This window comes from Nematostella vectensis, chromosome 7 (genome assembly GCF_932526225.1).
Source record: "Nematostella vectensis chromosome 7, jaNemVect1.1, whole genome shotgun sequence".
NCBI lineage: Eukaryota > Metazoa > Cnidaria > Anthozoa > Actiniaria > Edwardsiidae > Nematostella > Nematostella vectensis.
The window spans coordinates 4,588,519-4,613,154 of NC_064040.1; the positions used below are offsets into that span (position 1 = coordinate 4,588,519).

General features: G+C 37.8%; 3 protein-coding genes across 5 annotated transcripts; 1 reads left to right on the top strand and 2 right to left on the bottom strand.

Annotated features, from left to right (window-relative positions):
• Window positions 1-192: 192 nt before the first annotated feature.
• Window positions 193-15,922, bottom strand: LOC5509683 (RNA-binding protein 34). Of its 2 annotated transcripts, XM_048730309.1 has the most exons (12): window positions 15,702-15,922; window positions 15,424-15,526; window positions 14,629-14,665; window positions 13,669-13,789; window positions 12,727-12,786; window positions 4,226-4,269; window positions 3,814-3,955; window positions 3,624-3,669; window positions 3,226-3,344; window positions 2,587-2,683; window positions 1,882-1,916; window positions 193-896 (listed from the first exon to the last, which is right to left on the bottom strand). In XM_048730309.1, exons 1-12 carry the CDS (start codon window positions 15,873-15,875, stop codon window positions 558-560), a joined length of 1,317 nt encoding a protein of 438 aa, XP_048586266.1. In that variant the 5' UTR covers window positions 15,876-15,922; the 3' UTR covers window positions 193-557. The 2 variants fall into 2 exon arrangements, with proteins under 2 accessions (XP_048586266.1, XP_048586267.1); XM_048730310.1 differs by lacking the exon at window positions 1,882-1,916.
• LOC125568322 (leucine-rich repeat-containing protein 57-like) lies at window positions 10,238-12,761 on the bottom strand. The gene has a single exon (XM_048730311.1). The coding sequence runs from the start codon at window positions 11,317-11,319 to the stop codon at window positions 10,477-10,479; it is 843 nt and encodes a 280-aa protein (XP_048586268.1). The 5' UTR covers window positions 11,320-12,761; the 3' UTR covers window positions 10,238-10,476.
• A 363-nt stretch (window positions 15,923-16,285) lies between the features above and the next one.
• Window positions 16,286-24,497, top strand: LOC5509691 (polypeptide N-acetylgalactosaminyltransferase 2). 2 transcript variants are annotated; one of them, XR_007312223.1, is made up of 16 exons: window positions 16,286-16,577; window positions 17,353-17,555; window positions 18,217-18,315; window positions 18,499-18,566; window positions 18,892-18,957; window positions 19,029-19,150; window positions 19,761-19,848; window positions 20,144-20,231; window positions 20,411-20,514; window positions 20,855-20,981; window positions 21,267-21,359; window positions 21,539-21,622; window positions 21,732-21,807; window positions 21,972-22,189; window positions 22,615-22,734; window positions 22,962-22,992. XR_007312223.1 is itself a non-coding variant. In XM_048730227.1 (15 exons), exons 1-15 carry the CDS (start codon window positions 16,395-16,397, stop codon window positions 23,112-23,114), a joined length of 1,728 nt encoding a protein of 575 aa, XP_048586184.1. In that variant the 5' UTR covers window positions 16,287-16,394; the 3' UTR covers window positions 23,115-24,497. The 2 variants fall into 2 exon arrangements, 1 of the variants encoding a protein (XP_048586184.1); XM_048730227.1 differs by lacking the exon at window positions 21,972-22,189 and having other exon boundaries at window positions 16,287-16,577; window positions 21,732-21,861; window positions 22,962-24,497.
• Window positions 24,498-24,636: the final 139 nt, after the last annotated feature.

A 24,636-nucleotide genomic window follows, 5' to 3' on the forward strand; every position in this document is an offset into this window, starting at 1 on the left:
TTGTAAAATGAAGATTATAATTAATGTAATCACAGAAATCCTCCACATCACATAAAGTTATAATTTGATGAGTACCATGGCATTTTATAATAGCAGAACTACCATTTGACAATTGGTATTTGCCATTTGTGCTGACAACATATATTGAAATAGGTGTATATGCCAACCCAGAATTCACGAAGACGACCAATAACCAGAAAATTGAGTGTTTTTATTAAAAATACAGCAACTGTATGAGAGAATTGCAATAACTTGACCTGGGAGATGTACCAAGAAAGTTGGCAGGTATGTGTTCATCATGATTAGAAAACACAAAAAAACATCCAGAAAATCTATAAAAATATATCTGAACATCAATTATTGCAACGAGGTACTTTTTAACTGTTGAAAGATAACAGTCCCACCCAAAAATGCCTCGAGTTTTTTGTTGTTGTTATGTTAAAAAAGGGCCGTCTATTGTAAAGGGTTTATTCAACAGGGATTCTTGTTCACACAAAGCAAGCTCTGAAGTTCTGAATGGGGGAGGGTTAGGCTGAAATAAGGACTCTGAGAATTGATCATGGCCTCACTATCCTACTGTTTTTTAGTGACATTAATTTATTGCTATGTTTTTCTCCTCTTTGTATTTTTGTGAGTACTGTCCTTAGCAGCAGGTCGCTTTTGCTGTTTATTCCGCTGTGGACCTTTTGCCATAGTTCTGTTTTGATTAGTGTCCCCTTTGTCAAAGTTTTTTCTTTTTCCTGGAAATTTGGGTTTCCTGCCAGAGAAGCCTTTCCCAGGGGGTCCCTTTTGTCTGTGTTTTGTCTTTTTCTTGCTGTCTTTCTTGTGTTGTGAGGCTTTGATTCCACTAAATGAGTGGCCTTGAGGCTTGGGTTTGCGTTGTCTCTGAATCTGACCTGAATATGGGATATAAACTCTATCATAAATAAAACACAGCAAACAGCAAACGATTAATTAAAACTACCACAAGAGATTTTGAAATGCTTTTATACCAGATGTCTCTGGCAAATCAACATCATTAAAAGTAAAACAATCAAAATAATATATCTTAATGTTGAAGGCCATTGTATGGTTGTCAACAAGTTATCAACATCGTTAGGCAATACTGACGGGTCAATTGTGTGCAAATAAAAAGTAAATTTCTCGCTCTGTTGAAATTCTTGTGATCACTGCAAGACTTGAAGCAAGAGAGCTGATTTTTCAGTCCCCGAAAAAGAAAGCGTGTGGTTTTAAAAGCCATTCGGCGAATAAAAGTAAAAAAAGTGAAAGCGAAAACAAATCCCCGGTCAAAACATGAAAAATCAGGCTCTGCAGACCCAAGAAAAAAAGGATAAATCGTAGTCTTCAGTTGTTATTTCATTGTTTCCATCACTGAGCTATGTTGAAAAAATTGTGAATAACTTACTGATATTAGTAAACACAATTGATATTGTCTTTTTCTCTCTATAGGATGTGAAGTAGTGGAGGATTTTGAATAACAGTGAGGTTTGTCATTTGTAATTAGTAGTCATCTACTTAGTGATTAGTATTCCCTAAGTTCACAGTAACACCTAACAATACTCCAGCTTGAAGCACACGAATTTTTGGCTTAAAACTGACCTGTCAAACTTCGCGATTGATGAATCTTTTTTTCACGCCAAAATTGCCTACAAAGATCCATCCCCGAATTTACGCCACCCTGCTAAGTCCAAACCCTAAGGCAACTTGTGTGAGAGGGGCAAGAGGACCAGTGTTGCAGAAGAATAAATTTCAGATAGTCAATTCGAGAGTATTTTTGTTCAGATAATTTGAAAAGTAAAGAATTTTTCCTTTTCAACATTTGAGCCCAAGCCGCACCTCTTTTAAACTATCACCCGACGCTATGGCTAAAATAGGCCTTACCGAAAGTACTTGCTTAATGCAGTTGCATGTCCAACCTGCGTTTATGAGAAACAAGAATCGAAAGTTGAGGATATGAACGAGCTTCAAACGAAGCCCACGCCAGCGTCACACATGGTAATCGACGAGCTGCCTTGTTTGTTTCACATGTGACAAATTTGCACGTAAATTCGGGGATGGATCTTTGTAGGCAAGAGTGCATTTATTTTTTCAAATATTGCGAGGACAATTTTGGCATAAAATAAAGATTCATCAATCGCGAAGTTTGACAGGTCAGTTTTAAGCCAAAAATTTGTGTGCTTCAAGTTGGAGTATTGTTAGTGTTACACTGTAGATTTAGAAAAAAAAAATCATCGCACAGATTTTGAGATTTTTATTTTAATATAAAAAAATTGCTTCCTTTCAACTTGCATCACAAAAAAATTGGATTTCCAAGAAGAGTGAATCTAGTGGAATCTGATAAAGCATAGATGTATTAATAAAATCTGAAAAATTTACGAAAATCGCCCCGAAAATGAGTCTTCTGTAGGGAACATAGTATATAAGCTGTTTAGCCAAAACAACCTCGGCACGCCACCTTGATGACTATGAGATAAAGGGGGTTCAAATGGAGTGCGCTGATTGATCGAGTGTCAGTGATCATTTTCTAAGTTGTAGTAACAAAGCTGGTTTCAAAATGGTACTCAAGTTATAAAAATACTATCTTACCAGTTTGCGGTTTGTCTTTGGAGGGAAAAACTCTGATTTTTCTCCCTTTGAATTCGGCATTGTTCATTTTAAGGGCAAAGACCACAGCATCTTTACTCTGATGAGAAACAAAACAATCAATGCAGTTATAGTGAAGCCTGGTGCATGGAGTCATAAATTCTACAATTACAGCAATTACAGACATTAATGCTTGTGTTAGTGCCAAAGTTCTAATAATCGCCTCCCTAGCATGGGATACTGAATATTTACATTTTTTTTACCTATTTTATTCATTTTGCTGTGCATATCACTGGAAACTGTTAATTGTGGGAAAATAAGGCCATGCTAAATGTGGCTGTGCTGTACGTATACAACATCATTAAATTTGCATGGGGTGACAACTGAAAATGCAAGGAAAAGTGTGGCATCAAATAAAGGGGGAGATAACTATGTGGGTTTCAGTTCTGATCCATTTTTCGGATCCATTCAAAATTTTGTCTACAGAGGAAAGTACCATCCAATATGTGGGGGAGGGGCAATATATAAAACACATTGTAACGATGCCTGTCATTGCATTGCTTCTATCATCATCACCTCTGGAGCCTCCACTAATATGAAGGCACATAAAACAGTAAAAGCAAGCAAAGCGTGCAATCTTACCTCAAACAAGACATATCCAAAGCCTTTTCCAATGCCAGTTTTCCTATCTCTGATCAGCCGAACGGACTCCACATTGCCACAAGTGGTGAACAGCTCCCTCAGAGGCTCTTCCTCAATATCTATAACAGATTAATGTTAAATTGAGTTGAATTATTAACTAGATAAATAAATAATTCAAAGATAGCATGGCGAGGGCCACTGTGACAGTTTTTCTGCAAGTTCCTAGGGGAGGAATAACACTATTTGACTTGAACTATGAACTTACTTGGCACAAACACAAAAGATTTGGGATTCTGTATTAAAACTGTGATTCACACATCAAAATAACCTATTTTTCAAAATTGTCTTGGTGGCCAAGACAGACTCATCTGCAAACAGTACCAATGGGTGTGACTTACCAAATGGTAGATTTCCTATAAACACAGACCTTTGATGATCATGAGCCTACAGACAACATTCAATAATTAATAAATTAACTAAATGACTTAAAATAATCACTGATAATAATGACTGTAAATGCTGAGAATTAGTCAGACTTTAATAATAACTGACCAACCATTTCACAAATTGACTACTATACTAGCTCACCTTGTCATTAGAGGCCAAGTCCACACGGATGTGAAATCCATCTATCTCCTCGCCATTGCTGGCTATCGCCTGGTTGGCATTCTCTGCAGTCTTGTACACCACATAGCCATTAAGCGTGTGCCGCTCAGAGTGGAACTCTTTTCTGGAAAAGTCCAGGTAAAGCAATCATTGCTTTGGTGCTTAAATAATACATACTGTTTTCGAATAAGTGTACAATTTTCAGTTGAGGGTCATGGTGGAAATACAAACTAGCTAGTTTACTGTATTATACCAATCAATGAAGTAAATCACAATAATATCAGTCAATAATAAGGTCACTTACACTGAAGGGCATCATTCTAAAAATATATATATTCGTTGCTGCCAACCTCCCTGGTTTATAAACATGTTATCATAACAGCCATTAACTCACCTTTTCATTCCGACCTTTCTTGAAAGATTGGGCTTTGCTAATGCCTACAAAATATGATATGATATGTTAAACCATCTTTGTCAAAAAGTGATGTCCGTCTGTCCGTCCCAAAAAAGCATCGTATGACAAACAAACCTGGCAAATGTCATATACAGTATGTGTCAAGGGAGGTGCAAAACTGTGGTCACATGATTTGTGACATCATCATGATGTCACTAAAAGCAAAAATATGTTTATCTCATCAAAATAAAAAAAATATATTTATATTCCATTAAAGAAACATTGTATGACAACCAAACTTGTTAGAACAGTGATCAATTCTAAACTGGAAAAAAAACCTATTAAGTGGAAACATCTTAGGGTCCTGACCCCGTACGCAGTTCTGCTCAAGGTTAAACCAATCAGCTATCGAGCTATGATTTGGGGTTTGCACAGCGCAGATCTGCGCGGTTTGAGCCAATCAGACGTTATAGATCTCCGTGACATCAAGGAGGTGTTGACATACAATAACCAGACTACTCTGTATGGCATAAATATCTGGTTATTACATGTCAACAGGGGTAAAGCCTTTGTTAATTCTCAAACAAAAGGTAAAACAAAACCTCTGAAAGTCTGAACGAAAACACCTTCCTTTGACTAAATACAATAAGCTAAAAAGGAGCGACATTATTTTCACAGGTCCTCTTTTATTATTATAGTTTCTCAAATTGATACTTTTTGTGTTTGATATGTGTATTATTTTTAGCTTACTTGAAGGGTGCTAATTTGGCGGGATTGTTTTGGCGCGTTAAGAACAGTGTTCTCAAATACTGGAACTTCCTTCGTGTATCTCCTCCTTAGAGTTAATCGATTAACTCCAATATAATGCCTTCCTTATTTTCGGAGTTTATGATATTTATTTGAATACCTTGTATCCCAGAAGAGTCCTTGCGTTATTTTCCAATTTCAACTGGAAGCTTGGCAAGCCTTAATCGGCCACGGCGGACTTGTTACTTTGCTTTCGTTGTAAATGCGTATGCAACCATACAAATATCCATCTTTGGTCGCTTAATAGTAAACTCGGAATGATCAAGCCGGCTATAACGCGAGGCAACGCGAGTTGGAGTGCTTATCATTGCAAGTGGTCACAAGACACAAAGCGCAGTCCTGCGCTTGCATTAGCCAATAATGATACAATTATTCACTTCCTTTAGCGCAGGACTGCTCATGTATCAGCGAATCCCGTATTTAGCGTGATATCGGAACCCACGTGAACTGCTACCTAGCGCCTGGTTAATTAACCTGGTTAATCTACTCGGCTTAGTTTCGTATTTTAACTCAAACATATTGATTAAAAATAAACTTCTCACTACATCCAGAGTACTTTTCAATTATCTGTTAAGGACTCGCTTATTTTGAGAAATTTCGGGCTCGTTATGAAAGTAACGCGAAACGGCAAAACTTGAGCGCAGCCCTGCGCTCGCATTAGCCAATAATGATACAATTATTCACTTCCTGTTGCGCAGGACTGCTCATGTATCAGCGAATCCTGTATTTAGCGTGATATTGGAACCCATGTGAACTTCTACCTAGCGCAGAGCAGCTTATGCCCTTGTACCTGCCACTTGGTTAATCTACTCTGCTTAGTTTCGTATTTTCAATCAAACATGTTGTTTAAAAGTAAACATGTCTATAGTTATGAAAGTGATGCGAAACGGGAAAACTTGTGAGTTAATTACGAGTTTCGCGCACGACTGCACCGTTTTGTGCTTATCTTTCAATATATTTTGTACTCCACTGTTAGCAAAGCGGCTGTTATCTTATCAAATCAAAAATAACATTAGTATGATCAAGCTGGCTATAACGTATAGCAATGCGAGTTGGAGTGCTTATCATTGCAAGTGGTCACAAGACACAAAGCGCAGTCCTGCTCTTGCATTAGCCAATAATGATACAATTATTCACTTCCTTTAGCGCAGGACTGCTCATGTATCAGCGAATCCCGTATTTAGCGTAACATCGGAACATATTGATTAAAAATAAACGTGTCACTATATCCAGAGTACTTCTCAATTATCTGTTAAGTACTCGCTTATTTTGAAAAATTTCGGGCTCGTTATGAAAGTAACGCGAAACGGCAAAACTTGAGCGCAGCCCTGCGCTCGCATTAGCCAATAATGATACAATTATTCACTTCCTGTTGCGCAGGACTGCTCATGTATCAGCGAATCCCGTATTTAGCGTGATATCGGAACCCATGTGAACTGCTACCTAGCGCCTGGTTAATTAACCTGGTTAATCTACTCGGCTTAGTTTCGAGAACGAATAAAAGCCAATCACATTCCCAATCAGTGCGTTTGCAGACGCAACGAGTGTCTAGGATCGATTTACAAAGATACATAGGCATGGAAAGCCGGTAAAAATTTTAGTGTACTATGTATCTAAAGTGACTAGCCTTTAAACAATATATCGGCGTTTTCTTACTTTGTAAGTCAAGCAAGCATAATGTTTTCTTCATTTCACAGAGATTGGACATAGCCATGCGTTATATTTTCTTCTCAATAGACACTCAAGAGTAGGCTTTGAACACAAACCGGAAACTGTGCGTTTTAAAGACGCAGGCTAGTCAATAGTGTGAAAGAATCTAATTTTCGGTACGAGAAACACATTATGGCGTTTGTAATTGGTTGTTAGAAGACGAGGTTGATAAAACTTTCTTATTCAAACATCAAAAGCAAGCTGTTATAAGTTGATTTACGTCTATTTATGTGCTTTGGGAAAGCACCCGACTCCGGGACAGATGGAGCACCAAAGGTTGAGCTCTCTGTTGGTGGTCATATGATATGATTAACAAACTGCTATCTTGTAAGCTAGGAGATAAGGCCCGAGCTAGGGAGCTTTGCTCTTTGCACACAAGCATTCCAAGCACCAGTCGAGCAAAAGAGCGCATCAATATAATTCTAGAGAAAAATCAAAAGATTTGAACAGATAATCTGTTTAAAAGAATTTAGCCTATTATCATCCTACAGTATCGTAGATTCATGCATAGGGACAGTCGGATATTACAGCTTGGTGTTACATTTTTTCAACTTGACAAAGTTAGCACGTGGGAGCCCCAGCACATATACCCGCGGCTATTTACTCAAGTTGTGGTTGCTTCGAAACATGATGGTATTTTTCGAGTTCACCTATATTACAGATTGTACGTTTCTGCGTTCGAAAACGCACTTGCTACGTTTTGATTTGCTGTATAATCAGAATCTGTCAATATTTAATTGCAACAACAGCAAATTGTTTATCAATTCATTCCATACCCTGAGATCTTGTGTTACACGGCATCATGTGCAGCGTGAGCTAGAAGATCTTTTTATAATGAGAACAATACGAATGGGTCATTCTTGGAGGGAACCAATTGCAAAAAGAACGTGCAATCTGTAATATACGTAAGGGGTAACGATGGGTACCTTAAAATTTCGAAAATCTCGCAAAAATTTCGCAAAGTCTCGGAATCTCGGCGTTTTTACGGAAGTCTCGAAGTCTCGTTTTTCCCCACGACATTTTAGGATCTTGGAGCCTCTTTTTGTACCACGTTCTCGGAGTCTCTGTTAAACGCGATCTGTTTTATGTTGTTACTGCTAAGGGTTTCCCTCTTTTTCGAGTCTCGAGTCTTAAGCCTTTCCGCTCTAGCTATTCTTTTTCAACTAATGTTTATGACATACCTCGAGCAAGTTATCTGATGTCCGAACACAAGCTAGTAAAAGCTCGGACACGGATTCCGAAATTTGACTTAAAGTCTCGGGCTCGGATTCTAAAACGCGGTCTCGGCGCCTCGGCAAATCTCGAACTTACTCATCGCTACCCCTAAAAGGGGTCTCTAGAACGCGCCAACATCCCAGAACATCGGCTTTATTCTCAGAGCGTATTGTTCACTGTTTATTGGCAACAAAATGTCTAGTTCTCGGATAAACAACTACTTTTGGAAAATAGTAATCTGGCGGTGTTTAAAGTTTGCGAGGATATAATATTTTCACTGGCTTTCCATGCCTATATCTGTCTCTTGATCTCGTGCTTGCATGAATATCTAGACCGTTGCATTTTCGAACGCACTAATAGACATGCGATTGGTTTTATCCTAAGGGATAAATTACTTGACATTGTTATTTATACCCTGCTTATACTCAAGCTCACCAAACTATAGACAAAAATGCTCAATGAAATAAATTGTAGTCCACTACTTTGAATGTAAACCCAGGAAGGTGACATGAATGTAGGAAATATTATGAACTTATACCCAAAATTAAGCAAACCAAAAGCACATAACTAGCTTTAAAGACGTAAATCAACTATAAATCAACTAATAACAGCTTGCTTTGATGTTTGAACAAGAAAAATTATATCATGTTCTTACAAGCAATTACAAGCGCCATGTGTTTCTTGTACCGAAAATTAGATTCTTCTACACTATTGACTAGCCTGCGTCTTTAAAACGCACACTTTCCGGTTTGTTCGGGCCTTATCTCCTAGCTTACAAGATGGCAGTTTTTTAATCATATCATATGACCACCAACAGAGAGCTCAACCTTTGGTGCTCCATCTGTCCCGGAGTCGGGTGCTTTCCTAAAGCACATAACTAGACGTAAATCAACTTATAACAGCTTGCTTTTGATGTTTGAATAAGAAAGTTGTATCAACCTCGTCTTCTAACAACCAATTACAAACGTCATAATGTGTTTCTCGTACCGAAAATTAGATTCTTTCACACTATTGACTAGCCTGCGTCTTTAAAACGCACAGTTTCCGGTTTGTTTTCAAAGCCTACTCTTGAGTGTCTATCGAGAAGTATAACATATGGCTATGTCCGATCTCTGTGAAATGAACAAAACATTTTGCGTGCTTGACTTACAAAGTAAGAAAACGCCGATATATTGTTTAAAGGCTAGTCACTTTAGATACATAGTACACTAAAATTTTTACCGGCTTTCCATGCCTATGTAGCTTTGTAAATCGATCCTAGACACTCGTTGCGTCTGCAAACGCACTGATTGGGAATGTGATTGGCTTTTATTCGTTCTCCTTGCAATAAATGATGATGTTGTATACTATCTTCCTCTTTCACGTTTCGGTGAGATGTTTCAGTAGTTAGAGGTTTGCTTTATTAAAGGGGTTTTCCGTATGTGATTGCTTCGAAACACGATGGTATTTTTCGAGTTCACCTATATTACAGATTGCACGTTCTGCGTTCAAAAACGCACTTTGATTTGCTGTATAATCCGAATCTGTTGAAACAGTAAATTGTTTATCAATTCATTCCATACCCTGAGATCTCGTGTTACACGGCATCATGTGCAGCGTGAGCTAGAAGATTTCTCTCCGCCAAATTAGCACCCTTCAAGTAAGTTAAAAATAATACACATATCAAACACAAAAAGTATCAATTTGAGAAACTATAATAATAAAAGAGGACCTGTGAAAATAATGTCGCTCCTTTTTAGCTTATTGTATTTAGTCAAAGGAAGGTGTTTTCGTTCAGACTTTCAGAGGTTTTGTTTTACCTTTTGTTTGAGAATTAACAAAGGCTTTACCCCTGTTGACATGTAATAACCAGATATTTATGCCATACAGAGTAGTCTGGTTATTGTATGTCAACACCTCCTTGATGTCACCGAGATCTATAACGTCTGATTGGCTCAAACCGCGCAGATCTGCGCTGTGCAAACCCCAAATCATAGCTCGATAGCTGATTGGTTTAACCTTGAGCAGAACTGCGTACGGGGTCAGGACCCTAAGATGTTTCCACTTAATAGGTTTTTTTTCCAGTTTAGAATTGATCACTGTTTTAGGTGTATGACAACTAAACTTGTTATGTTTCATGTAGATGTCAAATCATATATTTTATATATATAAATATTTATTCTCAATACTGTTTGACAAGATATATGTTTTAAATATATTAAACAATATATAGAATACAAATAAATAAAATTCCTCACACTTGATGGCATTGGGTTATTGACTTTAAAACAACGATAAACATTTATGGTTAGGTCATTTTAATTGGATGTTAAGCTGATGAATGCAGACTTATTTAGTTTACACTGAGGACTAATACTATTTGAATTCCTGATGACAAAGTTGAAGATATTAAAGTTCAAGATATAGAGCTTTTTAGAGTAGGCAGTATTGTCTATGTCAATAAATTATTGATATTCAAAATGTTTACCCCCTTTCACATCTCACAAAACCACACCCCTAATCATCCATAAATTCCTCTTTTAGGCAGAATGAATATTTTGTGATTTCCCATTCACTTTAGTCCTAGTTAAGAATGTTCCAGTCTTCCAGGGTTTGTGGATGTAGAAGTTAGGGTTTCCCCCAAGCCATGACCCATATATTGCTGGATGGGTAGAGGCAGCCGGTGGCAGCAGTGGTCTGAACTCCACTGGCGACGACACACTTGCCCTAGGGGGCAGTGTCTCAGGATCAGCGCCAGCTGTAGCCCGAAATCCAACATCTTTGTCTTCATTATTTGGAGTTCTACATCTGTTTTTTAAGGGTGTCTTATTTCTCTTTTTAGCATCTCTTAAGGGAATACACTCCTCAAAATCTGAGTCTGAATCTATGGATTCGTTATCTCCCTTGACCTCGACTTCTTGGAAACCAAGTTTCTTCAGAAGAAAGACCTGGATGTTTGTCACTCCTTCCTTGATCACATCCTCTGGGGGATCCTCAATAGGGTTCCCAGAAAGACTGATGGCGCTGAGAGAGTTTAATAACCCAAGTTCTAATGGCAAAATTTTCAGCTTGTTTCCTTGAAGGAGAAGAGTCTTAAGTCTGCCATGCTCACCAATGGAATTGGGCAAGTTTTCTAGTTGATTGTCTCTCAAGTCAAGCCATACCAAGTTTATGAGTTTCCTGAAGAATTCCTCAGGAAGAGCAGATATCTGAGATCCTTTTAGATACAAATACTCAAGCTGAGTTAGTTCAAGCAAACCTGTTGGAAAATTGCTCAAGTTCTGAAAACTTAAATCTAAAGAATTTAAATTTTTTGAGCTCTGAATAAGAAAATCCACTGTTCCCTTTTCAGGAATATCTGAGGTTGCTTTGGTGCTTTCCATCTTCGTCTGTCAAAAACCCTTCAATCACTGATGTAAGTATAGCTGTTGACATGCTGTCTATTCTGTTTGGTTGCTAGGAACAAGGCCAGCTATTTGGCTGATTAATTATTAAAAGCATCAAGAAAAGATCCAATACATTGAAAAGATCCTCTAGACATTCAAACAAAACAACCTATTGATAATATTATGCCAACTAAAAGTTAATCTGGGACAAACAGGAAAGAAAAACAATAACTAATGTTATCAATGTACAGTAACTTAGACTTTTACAACAAGGAAGGGTATGTAATTATTGAAATTATTTCAGTTTGAATTCTGAACAAAAACACTTAAATGATATAATTCATGACTTGATTAATAATTAAAGATACACTTTCTCTAATTACTGTTTGAAAACCAGACAGAGAGTGCTTTAAAATATTATTTGCGCAAGTCATTACACAGCAAATAGTGAGGGATGTAGTTAGTGTATAGTACTGTAGAAAATTGAGCCCTGTATCAAGGTACAGCAGTACTACGGGAATCAATTTGAAATCATGTAGCATGTGATGAAAATACTATATGCATTTGAATTGAAATGATAAAACATTTGTTTTGCAAATAATAGTGAAAAAAATAATTTACATATGGTAGTAAATAAACTTTATACAGTATAGTTTAAAAAAAGGCAAAATACCAAGTTTGAGAAGGCAACCATTTCCATCCCATTATTGATTTTTTAATTTTAGAGATATTTTCTATTAATTTAGTAAATGAATTTTAAAAAATGTGATTCAGAGGATTATTTTGAGATCTTATCACATTATTTATCTTCCAGTATTTATAGAAAACAATAACAATGGTGTGGCTGTCATGGGCTCTTTAATTCCACTTATGTCTGTTTTATTTACACCAAGCTCTTTTGTACTGCTTTGTTTAAATAAAATATTATCATCATAACAGACTTACCAATAGTCATCAAGAAGAAATTGTACACAAGGTAAAGTTGGTTATTATAAAACAATTTATTATTTATTTAAGAAATAAAATATTCTTTGCGCTAAATGGTGTCATACCAGTGCACATCAGCTAGCGCACAGAAAACAGTTTAAATAACTGAAGAACTGGCTTCAAATTCCAAGCAATATTTACTTCATTGTTTGGTTGTTCATATATTTAGACTTATTTTTTCAATTTCTTTTCTACCTGGGACACATTTTTCTAAAAAAGAATAATATTTTTTAGTGTTAAAAGGTAAAAGTTCATCGGAATTCGCAGGGTTGTTGACTGATGATGCACAAATTCTATGCTGCACTATCTGATGATACACAATTCTATGCTGCACTATCTTAATTATTTTATAATGTAAAATCAAATAATCATTGTCCCATAATACTGTGAGATATAACTGTCTTTCCTACAACTTACCGCTGATCTAAAACGGACACTTTCTACTTCCCCATACTTGGAAAAATATTTCTTTAATGCCTAAAAGAAAAAAAGAGATAGAAATTACAAGATTGAATTAGGTTTTTTTTACTAATAATAATATAACCACTAGTAACAAGTCTGTATCATGCACTTTTATTAGCTTCTTTTTTAGTGTGAATGGGAGATTGGCAACAACACCTATACTATAACCCACTTAACCTTCTTTTTCAGTGTGATTGCCAGTTCTTTTTTAGTGTGATTGCCAGTTCTTTTTTAGTGTGATTGCCAGTTCTTTTTTAGTGTGATTGCCAGCAAGACTCATACTATAACCCACTGGTAACAAGTATCATACACTGTCTTTACCATCTTTTATAAGTGTAAGTGGGAGATTGCCGACAAGACTTAAAGAAACCACTGGTAACAAGACGGTATCATAAAGTATCATAACCTTCATTTTTAGTTTTAGTGGGAGATTGCCGACAAGAGTTATAACTCTGTATTAAACACTGTCATTACCTTTTATTTTTAGTGTGAGTGGGAGATTACCAACAAGACTTAGTATTCTGTAACCCACTGGTAACAAATCTGTTTCATAAATTATCATAATCTTCTTTTTAAGTGTGAGTGGGAGATTACCAAAAAGACTTATAACCCACTGGTAATGAGTCTGTATTAAACATTGTGATTTACCTTCTTTTTAAGTGTGAGTGGGAGATTACCAACAAGACTTATAACCCACTGGTAATAAGTCTGTATTAAACATTGTGATTTACCTTCTTTTTAAGTGTGAGTGGGAGATTACCAAAAAGACTTATAACCCACTGGTAATAAGTCTGTATTAAACATTGTGATTTACCTTCTTTTTAAGTGTGAGTGGGAGATTACCAAAAAGACTTATAACCCACTGGTAATAAGTCTGTATTAAACATTGTGATTTACCTTCTTTTTAAGTGTGAGTGGGAGATTGCCAACAAACACTGTCCTGTCTAGTCTCTCAGGGTCTTCAGGGGTAGGGGTGGGGTTCTTCTTGTTTATTCTATTCATTGCTGCTTCCCTGTTACTGATAAAACAATTGACTCAAAATCAGTATCAAAACAGACAGACAAAGAGTCAGGCAGGCACTATCTAATTTGTCTGATTGTCTAAGATTAATGAGGTATATCTTTATGGTTACACACAGATAAACGCTGATTGGCAAACAGAAATTCTATGACAAAAAAGGTACCATAGGTATGATTGCACAAAAATATGGATAGACCATATAAATACATGCTAACACTCGGTTTTTTTTCACTTCTTGGTTAATATTTAAAAGATGTGCCTTTTCCCCTTGAGACAGTGTTAAAAGTTGGAAACGGCAGTCAAAGTTGATCCGCGGCATCTATGTGAGTGAATATTCTTTCCAGCATTATGGTAACAAGAGTTTATTTTCAATAGTTAATACATGTATGTATTTACATCAAAATCAAAATATGAATAATGTATTACTGAATACTTCATTATGAGATTGTGTTTAAATATTACATCTGATATTTTTCAAATAATAAAATGTATCTCTGTGTACAGTAAATAAAAAATAATTTACATTGCTGGTGTTTTTGTTGTGTTGGCAGATCCCTCTAGTTGCAAAAATTGGAATTAAAACTTTGTTTAGTAAAAAAGTGCATCTGAAGTCAAAATCTCCGCTTTTTTAAGTTTGAATGTTAGCATGTATGCATATATGACTATAAAGATGATCAATGTATGGCACTGGTTTCACCGTACTTTATTCATTGCCTTCGTTCTGTCAAAAATTGATTACAATTCGTCACATAGTCATTAAGTACAATTTGTCACATTGTCTGACATTTCCCACTTTCACTGATTACATATTGTATAAAATACTGCAAATACACTAACCTTGAAGGCTTCTCGGATAATTCTACTGGCAAATCACCTACAAAGCAATCATCATGTCTTAGTGCAATATTTCTAAAACAAGTTTTTTTCTACAACCCTGATAGAGAAGTGTTTCAGTCAAATCACGCAACCAATTAGTATAAGCAGAAGCATTGCCTGCAGGCCGGCACCCAGGATTGGCTGAGGGGGGATGCGGAGTCATAGGTCTCATAAGGAAAAAACATAGTATTTGAAGATTACATAATAAGAAATGACCCACTTTTTGGCCGCCAAGGGGAGGTGTGTGCGCACCTACCTGTGTTTGGGCCTTGTCTGGTCATTTGCAAGTTTTGGGTTTTCAAATCAGGCACTTTTGGCTACTGATAGGCTTAAGCTTAGAAACTCCCGGTATTGTGCATACTAAACCACATTCTTATTTTCAACAGTGCTGTCTGTACATAGGTGCATACTTAAGGGGTTCCCCCCCCGCCCCTCCCCTGGCTACAAAAATTAGTCATTTGATAATGAAGACTTCTCACTCCTTTAAACAAATCATGAGGATGCACCTGATACTACAATGGAACATATGCAAGCACAGGCCCGTAGCCAGGGGGGTCAAGGGGTTCCGAAGAACCACCCCACTCGACCGGAAGGCAGCTCTTATGAAGGAAAATTAAGTACCACTGTGAGCTAGGGCAAGATACCTAAGAGAAAAAGGTCTGTCTGCTAAATGGGTAAACGAACCCCCCCCCCCCCCCCCCGCTCAAAATCCCAGCTACAGGCCTAAAACATATGCAAACATGCGGTACATACTACCTGTTTCATTTTTAGAATCAATGTCATCATCTTTTCTTCTCTTTGCCGTTTTATTTTGAGAATCAGCATCTCTTTTGATCTCATCTGTGGTCTCCTTTATTTTCTATTTTTAAAAAAGACTTAGTAAGTTAAAGATGCAGGGCCTTCTGCAAATCAGCTGTAATACATTGCCATCAGACCATCAAAAATATATCACTGGGTTATATACAAAGCATCTTTAGCAAATAAGAAGCGATCACATGGTAATAGAAGTACTCTTTCTACGAGAGACTTCTCACCTTTTGCGTCGGGGCGACTTTCATAAACACCGGTTTCTGAGCCTGAACGACGCTAAATAGACTCGATAAATTGCTGGTTTCGTCAGCTTTCTTCTTTTTACTCTTCTTCTCAGTTGATAACACTTGAGAAATCTCGCCAACAGCAAAGGCAGCGAGTTCAGATGCGGCCGCCATGTTGGATGCGGCGTGTTGGGGCAAGCACAGTGTGATACTATCACGGAATCGTCCCACAGGTAGCCCAAAAAACATAGATTTTCTCATTTCTTCGCCTCGTTATATACCCCGCTATACCCCCGCTATACCCCCGTTTTTTATCTTTTATTTATCATTTGTCTGTGTTTCTCACTATCCTTACTCCTAAATTCATCATATGGATCATACATCTTTTTCCACAGATAAATGTGATTGTTTTCACGGTTCTTTTATTAGTATTTTTACAATTACATAGAATACCAAATAATAAACAAACTACTGTTATAACTACCCACTTTTATCTGTTTATAAGTTCAGCATCTCTATCGCTTTCTTCTTTTAGTATTTCCATATCCCGTAATTTTCCCGCGGGCTTCGGGTGCCTGGTTACCCAGCTATCCTTCTTTTACACGTTGGCACCGGCGTTCGCCAAGGAGAACTATGGTTCCTCTTCCGAGAAAATAACATCTACGGGTCAAAACCTCCTCTAGACTAGCTACCATGAGGCTAATGAGACGGAGGAGGCTTATTTTATTCTTACTGGTTCTTGTTTGGGTTGTTGGAATGTGTTACTTTCTAACAAATTCCACGGGTAATAGAAACTCCAGCCCGCAAGAAACCGATATTTTTACAAGAGATGAGGCACAGACGGGTCCCACCAACCAAGATCTGCAAGAAAACCAGGTTAGTTAAACTTTTAGTTTGTTGCAGACCTGTTTATAGATTAAAAAGGTGAAATATGGTGACCTGTGATCATGGCACGTTTGGTGTTAATTCGTGCGTTGCGAAAGTTTACAAAACAGAATTCATTTTTCAAAACATAACGGAGGAACATTTTATTACAAAGTACACTAAATCATAGCTTCTAAATAACTAAAATAAGAAATTGTTAAGTCTTTTTGCAGGAGTTATCTAAAAGCTGTTTTGTGAAGTTGTAAATTTGATGGTCTCTGAAGAATTTATAATTTGAAACAAATTATGTTATTAAAACATTTCTTGTCAGTATTTTGACTTTTTTCACCAGCTGTTATGAATTCTGTAGGTGTTAAGCTTACGGTCGCAGTGTTCTTACTATTTAGTGTTGGTAAAAGCAGATCACTTTAGAAGTTCAGACAGTACTTAACAGTCTATTTCTGGCAAAAGTGGGGGCTTTTAAAAAGATCTTTGAAAAGATCCCTAGACTAATATGGGACAAATCTTATGTGTAAATATGTCTGCAGCACTTATCACAAAAAGTATAAATTTACTATTTTTTTAATAGAAATACTTATAATGTTCCAAATGTGGAATGTATGTTATCTAGATGTTTCCAATATAAAATATTTAGGGTAGCACTACAGGTGTTATGTTATTAAGATTTTTATTTGAATGTGAAATGTTGATACCTATTGTGTAGCACCACAGCTGTACACTTAAAGTAACAAGAAAGCCTATTAATCACACACTATTGATCTCCTAGGAGACTAGCCGGGAAATCCCTAAAGAGAGGGAGGAAGAGGAGGAATTCGATAAGAGGAAAATAAGTGATTTGGACCCCATTAAGTATATCGCAGAGAATGGCTTCCATGAGGGAGATGACGCCTATGCCAAGAATGCCTACAACATTAAGAAGAGTGACCAGCTACCAGTTGACAGGGAAGTCCCTGATGTCAGAGACCAACAGTGAGCTGATAATAGATTATTATTAATATATCATTATTTTCTTTAATCATCATTACCATATTTACTCATGTGTAATATGTACTTTTTTCACCTGAAAATGACCTCCAAAATTGGGGTGCATATTATACATGAAACTTCTTGTTTGATAGGTCAAACATTTGCATAATAATTAACTCAATAGAAAACTCTTGGGTATTTCGACCAGCAAATTAGTTAGTCAAGTTTTTTTTAACAAGACATTCCAAATCTAAATCAATGAAAAAAGTCTGGAGAGCATGCTTTGAAGGACTTGGGTGAGAATGAAGTCTACTTGTTTACGATGTCTTCTACGCAAACATAACCATTATTTTGCAACATACTTCTCACTAGGATTTTTGTCAAATATAGTTACTTTTCAATTTTCTTTGGAAAATGATGTAAAAAATCAGGGTGCGTATTATACGTAAGTGCATATTATACACCCCTTCTTGAAAACTTGCTCTGCTATGAATGTCATCAAGTCTTTAAGTATCGAATAACTACACAACACTGGCACCTCATGGACTACACTAAACACAATCTCATTAAGACCTGGCTTAGTCCCTTCGTACATCTCGCATAGTACTGTCTTTGGTTTTTATAGACAGCACAACTTGAATAACAATAAATATTGTTATCCTAGGTGTAAATCCCAAGTGTGGCCGCATGATCTGCCAACAACAACTATAATTATCTGCTTCCACAATGAGGGGCGAAGTGCTCTTCTACGCACGGTTATCAGGTATGTCTGCTGATTTACTGTAAAGACAGAGTATCTGGTAAAGTGCAGCCTATGTGTTGTTCCACATAATCAGCCAAAAACTAGATTCTCTGTAAAGAGCTACAAATGATTCTTTCCATAGGATTATCCTTATTAAAAGATAAATTAGAGTCTCACCAAATTCTTTTTACTTTTATTTTGCAGTGCATTAAACCGGAGCCCTCCACATTTACTCAAAGAAATTATTCTAGTGGATGATTTTAGCTCTGACCGTAAGTTGTACTTTTTGTTAATCTATTTTCAGAGGCAAAGAAAATGATTCGTTAAGAATATGACAAGAGGTTCTTTTCCTGAGGAGCTAGTATTTGAACTTTTTTTATTTGTTTTGTCTCTACTTTGTCTCATGAAGTCCTCCCAGTTACCATTCTACATTAGTAGAATGAGGTCGTTAAGAATATGACGGGAGGTGCTTTTCCTGAGGAGCTAGTATTTGAACTTTTTTTATTTGTTTTGTCTCTACTTAGTCTCATGAAGTCCCCACAGTTACCATTCTACATTAGTACAAAAACTAACTCTTCATTTTCTATTTCATTTCAGCCAAGGATGGTCGTAGATTGCTCAAGCTCCCTAAGGTCAAACTTATTAGAAACACTAAGAGAGAAGGTAATTATTATTATTTAAGGCAAGAGAGTATTGTTGCCACTCTGTCTAATGAAGTAGTATGCTTATCTTAGGCTTGATACGTTCTCGTGTCAAGGGAGCCAACCTGGCAAGAGGGGAGGTGCTGACGTTTTTAGACAGTCATTGTGAATGCAACAAGAACTGGCTCGAGCCACTGCTGCTAAGGATCAAGGAGGTACGTATAATTCCATGCACTATAATTGTATGATTCTGTTCCAGGGGGGGACTCTCCAGAAAAGAAGACGGGGGTGCTCGAACTATCTTTTAGGGTATACAATTCTTTCCAACTGCTATCTCTTAGGGGGTGTTTTAGAATTTTTCGAGTCTGCTATCTTTAAGGGTGTCTTACCTTAAATGGTGGCCCAATCGCTCCGAACATATTTTACAATAAACCACAAGTCAACTGATTGTTTGATACTTCTGGCTTAATTGTCGGTAACATAACAATACAGGATTCCTCAGACAATTAAAACGGGCATTGTTCAAGCGTGCTAAATAGGAAATGTCAACCAAATGGCTTGACAGTTAACAGGGGAAATCACAGCATCTAGGTATCTAAAACTATCTTTGTTTTTTTAATGCTATCTCTTAGGGTTAAAATTCCTTCCACCACATCCAATGTGCTATCTCTTAGGGTTAAAATTCCTTCCACCACATCCAATGTGCTATCTCTTAGGGGTAAGAATTGTTGTTGACCACTCCCTTAGTGCAACCCCTTAGGGTTAAAACTGATTTTGATTTCATGGAGATCAAGTTGCAAACTGTTATTTTATTTTATGGATCAGAGTCCCAAAACGATAGTATCTCCCATCATAGACGTAATCAACTTAGATACTTTTGACTATCTGGGATCATCTGCAGATTTAAGGGGAGGTAAGTACTAAGATTCCTTTAAAATCTTCTTTAAAGTGTTATCATCAAATTGTCTATCAAGGGCTTTGTTTAAAGCTTCTTTAAAGGGGTTTCCTTAAAGCCTCTTTTTTGGACTTTGATCGAAGCTTCTATGGAGGGTTTTGATTAAAGCTTTATACTAGGGCTTTTATCAAAGCTTCCATCGGGGCTTTTGATCAAAGCTTCATGAAAATGTTTTTTTTGGCAATAAGCTTCTATAAAGTGTTTTTATGAATAAAGTATCTTGTGACTTCTTTTGCTGTATTCATTTTGCCAGGTTTTGGGTGGAATCTAAATTTCAAGTGGGATTTTCTGCCACCACACATACTAGCTGAGAGACAAGGCAAACCCACTCTTCCGATCAAGTAAGTACATTTTGTCTCCTTTGAGCCTCTTGCAGCTCAAGGCCCTTTATATAATGACCAGCCTACTGTGCGTACTTGTTTACCTCATGCTTTTATACCCTCCTTATAATGACCATACACTGTGTGTCATATAACATTCATCTGCCTGTATGTTTCTACCATTATCTCTTTCTTGCTAGGTCTCCTGTGATTGCTGGTGGCCTGTTTTCTGTTGCCAAGAAATGGTTTGAGACGCTTGGCAAATACGATATGCAGATGGATGTATGGGGAGGAGAGAACTTGGGTAAGTACAATACAATAATAGAATAAAATTATCTTTATTTAGAGAGGGTTACAGCAGCGTTATCAAGTTTTCTAACCAAAGACATTGGAAGCCCTACAATGCCCAAGGAATATGCTTATAACTAAGTTATAATAGCCCCTAAATGAAGATAAAGATGAAGCTTTCCAGATCATAGTTCTGCCTTAATTTAGTCCGACTTGGCCTCTTAATGCAGGCACTTTTACAGCATTGACAAAATACTTTTTGTATGGTTATTAAATCCCCATTAGCAAACAAGCTGAATTGATATATTTTTTACTTTTGTTGTATTAAATATGTTGTAATTTCTTCTCTTTGTCAGAAATTTCTTTTAGAACATGGCAGTGCGGAGGAGCTATGGAAATCATTCCCTGCTCACGTGTTGGGCATGTGTTTCGAAACCGCCACCCATACCAGTTCCCAGGGGGAAGCATGAACGTTTTCCAGAAGTAAGTTCATAATGTATTGCGCTTTCCCTCCACTTTCCCTCACAGATAAAAAAGGGTCAGTCTTGCACCTACAATCCAGTAGCGTACTTAATAATTTACTCAATTTACTCGATTATTATTATTATTATTATTATTATTATTATTATTATTATTATTATTATTATTATTATTATTATTATTATTATTATTATTATTATTATTATTATTATTATTATTATTATTATTATTATTATTACTACGATGATGATGATAATGATGATGATGATGATGATAATCATTTTATAGGAATACAAGGCGTGCTGTGGAGGTATGGATGGATGATTACAAGCGTTACTACTATGCTGCCGTGCCTTATGCTAAGAACACTCCTTATGGAGAGTAAGTGTGATTTAATTTTCTCTACCATATGCATTTTATGCCTCCTGGATAGCTTTTGTGTGAGTCAGCTACTAGGTCTAAATTAAGAACATAACCCCCCCCCCCCTACCCCTCTTCAAGTTGTTGCTGTCCTGCAGTTAGCGGACTCTGCTAAACCTGCCTGGTTTTTTTTTTTTTAGTATTGAGGAGCGCATGGAGTTAAGAAGAAAATTAAGGTGCCGCCCTTTCAAGTGGTACGTCCAGAATGTTTATCCGGAACTCAAGTAAGTGGACTTCTGTTAAACTTGACATTTGAAACACAAACTTTGAATAACTAAATTAACAAACTTTTCATGATGATTGTTTAAAGACTTTATCATTTCCTTTTCACAGACTGCCCAGTGATGAGAGCACCAAGTCATTTGGTGAGATCAAGCAAGGCAACCAATGTGTAGACACACTGGGCCACATGCGAGGACAGACCATTGGGCTCTTTGAGTGTCACGGCGCAGGAGGAAATCAGGTAAGAGATCAGGGTTACTCTTGGCCACATGCGAGGACAGACAATTGGGCTCTTTGAGTGTCACGGCGCAGGAGGAAATCAGGTAAGAGATCAGGGTTACTCTTGGCCACATGCGAGGACAGACCATTGGGCTCTTTGAGTGTCACGGCGCAGGAGGAAATCAGGTGAGAGATCAGGGTTACTCTTGGCCACATGCGAGGACAGACCATTGGGCTCTTTGAGTGTCATGGCGCAGGAGGAAATCAGGTAAGAGATCAGGGTTACTCTTGGCCACATGCGAGGACAGACCATTGGGCTCTTTGAGTGTCACGGCGCAGGAGGAAATCAGGTAAGAGATCAGAGTTACTCTTGGCCATATGCGAGGACAGACCATTGGGCTCTTTGAGTGTCACGGCGCAGGAGGAAACCAGGTAGGAGAACAGGGTCAGGCTGGGCCACATAGCGAGGGCAGACCGTTGGGCTCTTTGAACATGAGGAAATCTGGTGGGAAATCATGCAGGGTTACGCCAGGCCACAATAAAATTAAACAAGCTTTGGACGCTAGCAATCGAATGGCCATATTCTTTTGTCCTTTTTGTACGAGCTGAGAACTAACAAAAATGGTGTGTCCTCAGCTCATACAAAAAGGACAAAGGAATATGCCCATTGGATTGCTAGCGTCCAAAGCTTGTTTTATTTTATTATTGATCATGTTCATGAACCGAGGACATCTGGGTTTCCAAGAGTTTAAATCTTATCCATCTTTTCTTGCAGATGTGGTCATTGACAAAATCATCGTTGCTAAAACACGAGACGATGTGTCTTGGGGTGAATGACGGCAAAGCCACCGAACCTGTACAGCTACTAGACTGTGATGAGAACAACTCAATGCAGGTAACCATGGCAATTTGTAGCGTGTCCCGTATTATGCAGTAACCATGGGAACGTGCGAGTGCCGCATCTGTTGTCAGCTTGTCTTCTTGTTGCTTAGCATAGATTTCCACTTTAGTCCATTTTCTTTTCCCATTTCGTTTCTTCCCATTTTGTCTTTGCATCGTATTTTTTTTGCCAGTTTTTTCCCTATTTCCTCATTTATTGTCTGTTCTCGTCTTATTTCATAGCACTGGGAGTATGAGAAAGCCACAAGTCGTCTTCGACACAAACCAACCAGCCTCTGTCTAAGCAGCGACAAGCACAAGACCTCAGGTCTGACACTCGAGCAGTGCAATGGCAGTGCCTTCTCTCAGCACTGGGCCTTCGAGGTCAATCTATAGCCTTCTCTCAGCACTGGGCCTTCGAGGTCAATCTATAGGTTTCTCTCAGCACTGGGCCTTCGAGGTCAATCTATAGGTTTCTCTCAGCACTGGGCCTTCGAGGTCAATCTATAGGTTTCTCTCAGCACTGGGCCTTCGAGGTCAATCTATAGGTTTCTCTCAGCACTGGGCCTTCGAAGTCAATCTATAGGCTTCTCTCAGCACTGGGCCTTCGAAGTCAATCTATAGGCTTCTCTCAGCACTGGGCCTTCGAAGTCAATCTATAGGCTTCTCTCAGCACTGGGCCTTCGAAGTCAATCTATAGCCTTCTCTCAGCACTGGGCTTTCGAGGTCAATCTATAGGTTTCTGTCAGCACTGGGCCTTCGAAGTCAATCTATAGCCTTCTCTCAGCACTGGGCTTTCGAGGTCAATCTATAGGCTTCTCTCAGCACTGTGCCTTCGAAGTCAATCTATAGCCTTCTCTCAGCACTGGGCTTTCGAGGTCAATCTATAGGTTTCTGTCAGCACTAGGCCTTCGAGGTCAATCTATAGGTTTCTCTCAGCACTGGGCCTTCGAGGTCAATCTATAGCCTTCTCTCAGCACTGGGCCTTCGAGGTCAATCTATAGGTTTCTCTCAGCACTGGGCCTTCGAGGGCAATCTAAAGGCTTCGCTTAGGACTAGACTTTCGAAGTCAATTTATAGGACATTTTTTATCTTGTATAAATATTTTACAACGACACTGAATTTACAGTACACCAGCGATTCATAGGAAACTATGGCACTGGCTGGGTATCTGAAAATATCAGAAGTATTCAAAGTGCAGGGTACTTGAATATCATAAAAAAGAAATACATAGCAGTGGTTCAGGTCCAGCTATTAATCAAGAAAAAAGTTACAAAGTTATTTTGCAAGACAAATAATGAAAAAAAAAACATGAATTTGAAGTAAGTTTAGTCTCTCCTGTGTTTTCAATATGAAAAACAAAATTGCTGTAATGTTGAAGATCAACGTCCTCTTTGCAGCAAGAAAGTCAATTCTTTCTTCTGCACCAATTTTTGTGTGTGTCAAGAGCAAAGAGCATAGACTCGAAGCATTCGCCGCTGTGTCAAGCGTTTCACTTCTCTTCTAAACGCTCAACACAGCGGCGAATGCTTGGAATCTACAAAGAGCAATGATGCATCCAGTCGCGGGGGCTAGCATGAACTCATGCTTGCTCAAGGCCGACACATTTGTACAATGCTTTGTATATCAGGTCAAATATATATATTTTTATCCCTAGTACGTGCATAATTTGTAATTGCTATTTGTCATAATAGTTTTGTAATTCGATGGATAAAGTCAGCTAGCTTTAATATAAATCTGAATAGATTAATTTATTAAATCCTTTAAATCCTTTCAAAACTCTATAGTTATTAATTCGGTAGCGCTCCTTTCACTCATCCATCCCCAAGGCCAGTTCGTTCCCGGGTCTTCTGGGTAATCTAAGTTACCCGACGCCATATTGGAAATTACCCAGGCGACCCTCTGGGCAAGGTTGCCC

Excerpts from the sequence above, each read along its gene's own strand:
- LOC125568322 (XM_048730311.1), bottom strand. The coding sequence starts at position 11,319 with ATGGAAAGCACCAAAGCAACCTCAGATATTCCTGAAAAGGGAACAGTG.
- LOC5509683 (XM_048730309.1), bottom strand. The coding sequence starts at position 15,875 with ATGGCGGCCGCATCTGAACTCGCTGCCTTTGCTGTTGGCGAGATTTCT. Across the intron at positions 14,666-15,423 it reads TGATTCTAAAAATGAAACAG|GTGATTTGCCAGTAGAATTA; the intron begins GTAGTATGTACC and ends ATTGCTTTGTAG. Across the intron at positions 4,270-12,726 it reads GTGTCCGTTTTAGATCAGCG|GCATTAGCAAAGCCCAATCT; the intron begins GTAAGTTGTAGG and ends CATATTTTGTAG.
- LOC5509691 (XM_048730227.1), top strand. The coding sequence starts at position 16,395 with ATGAGGCTAATGAGACGGAGGAGGCTTATTTTATTCTTACTGGTTCTT. Across the intron at positions 20,982-21,266 it reads AGCATGAACGTTTTCCAGAA|GAATACAAGGCGTGCTGTGG; the intron begins GTAAGTTCATAA and ends ATCATTTTATAG. Across the intron at positions 22,735-22,961 it reads ATGAGAACAACTCAATGCAG|CACTGGGAGTATGAGAAAGC; the intron begins GTAACCATGGCA and ends CTTATTTCATAG.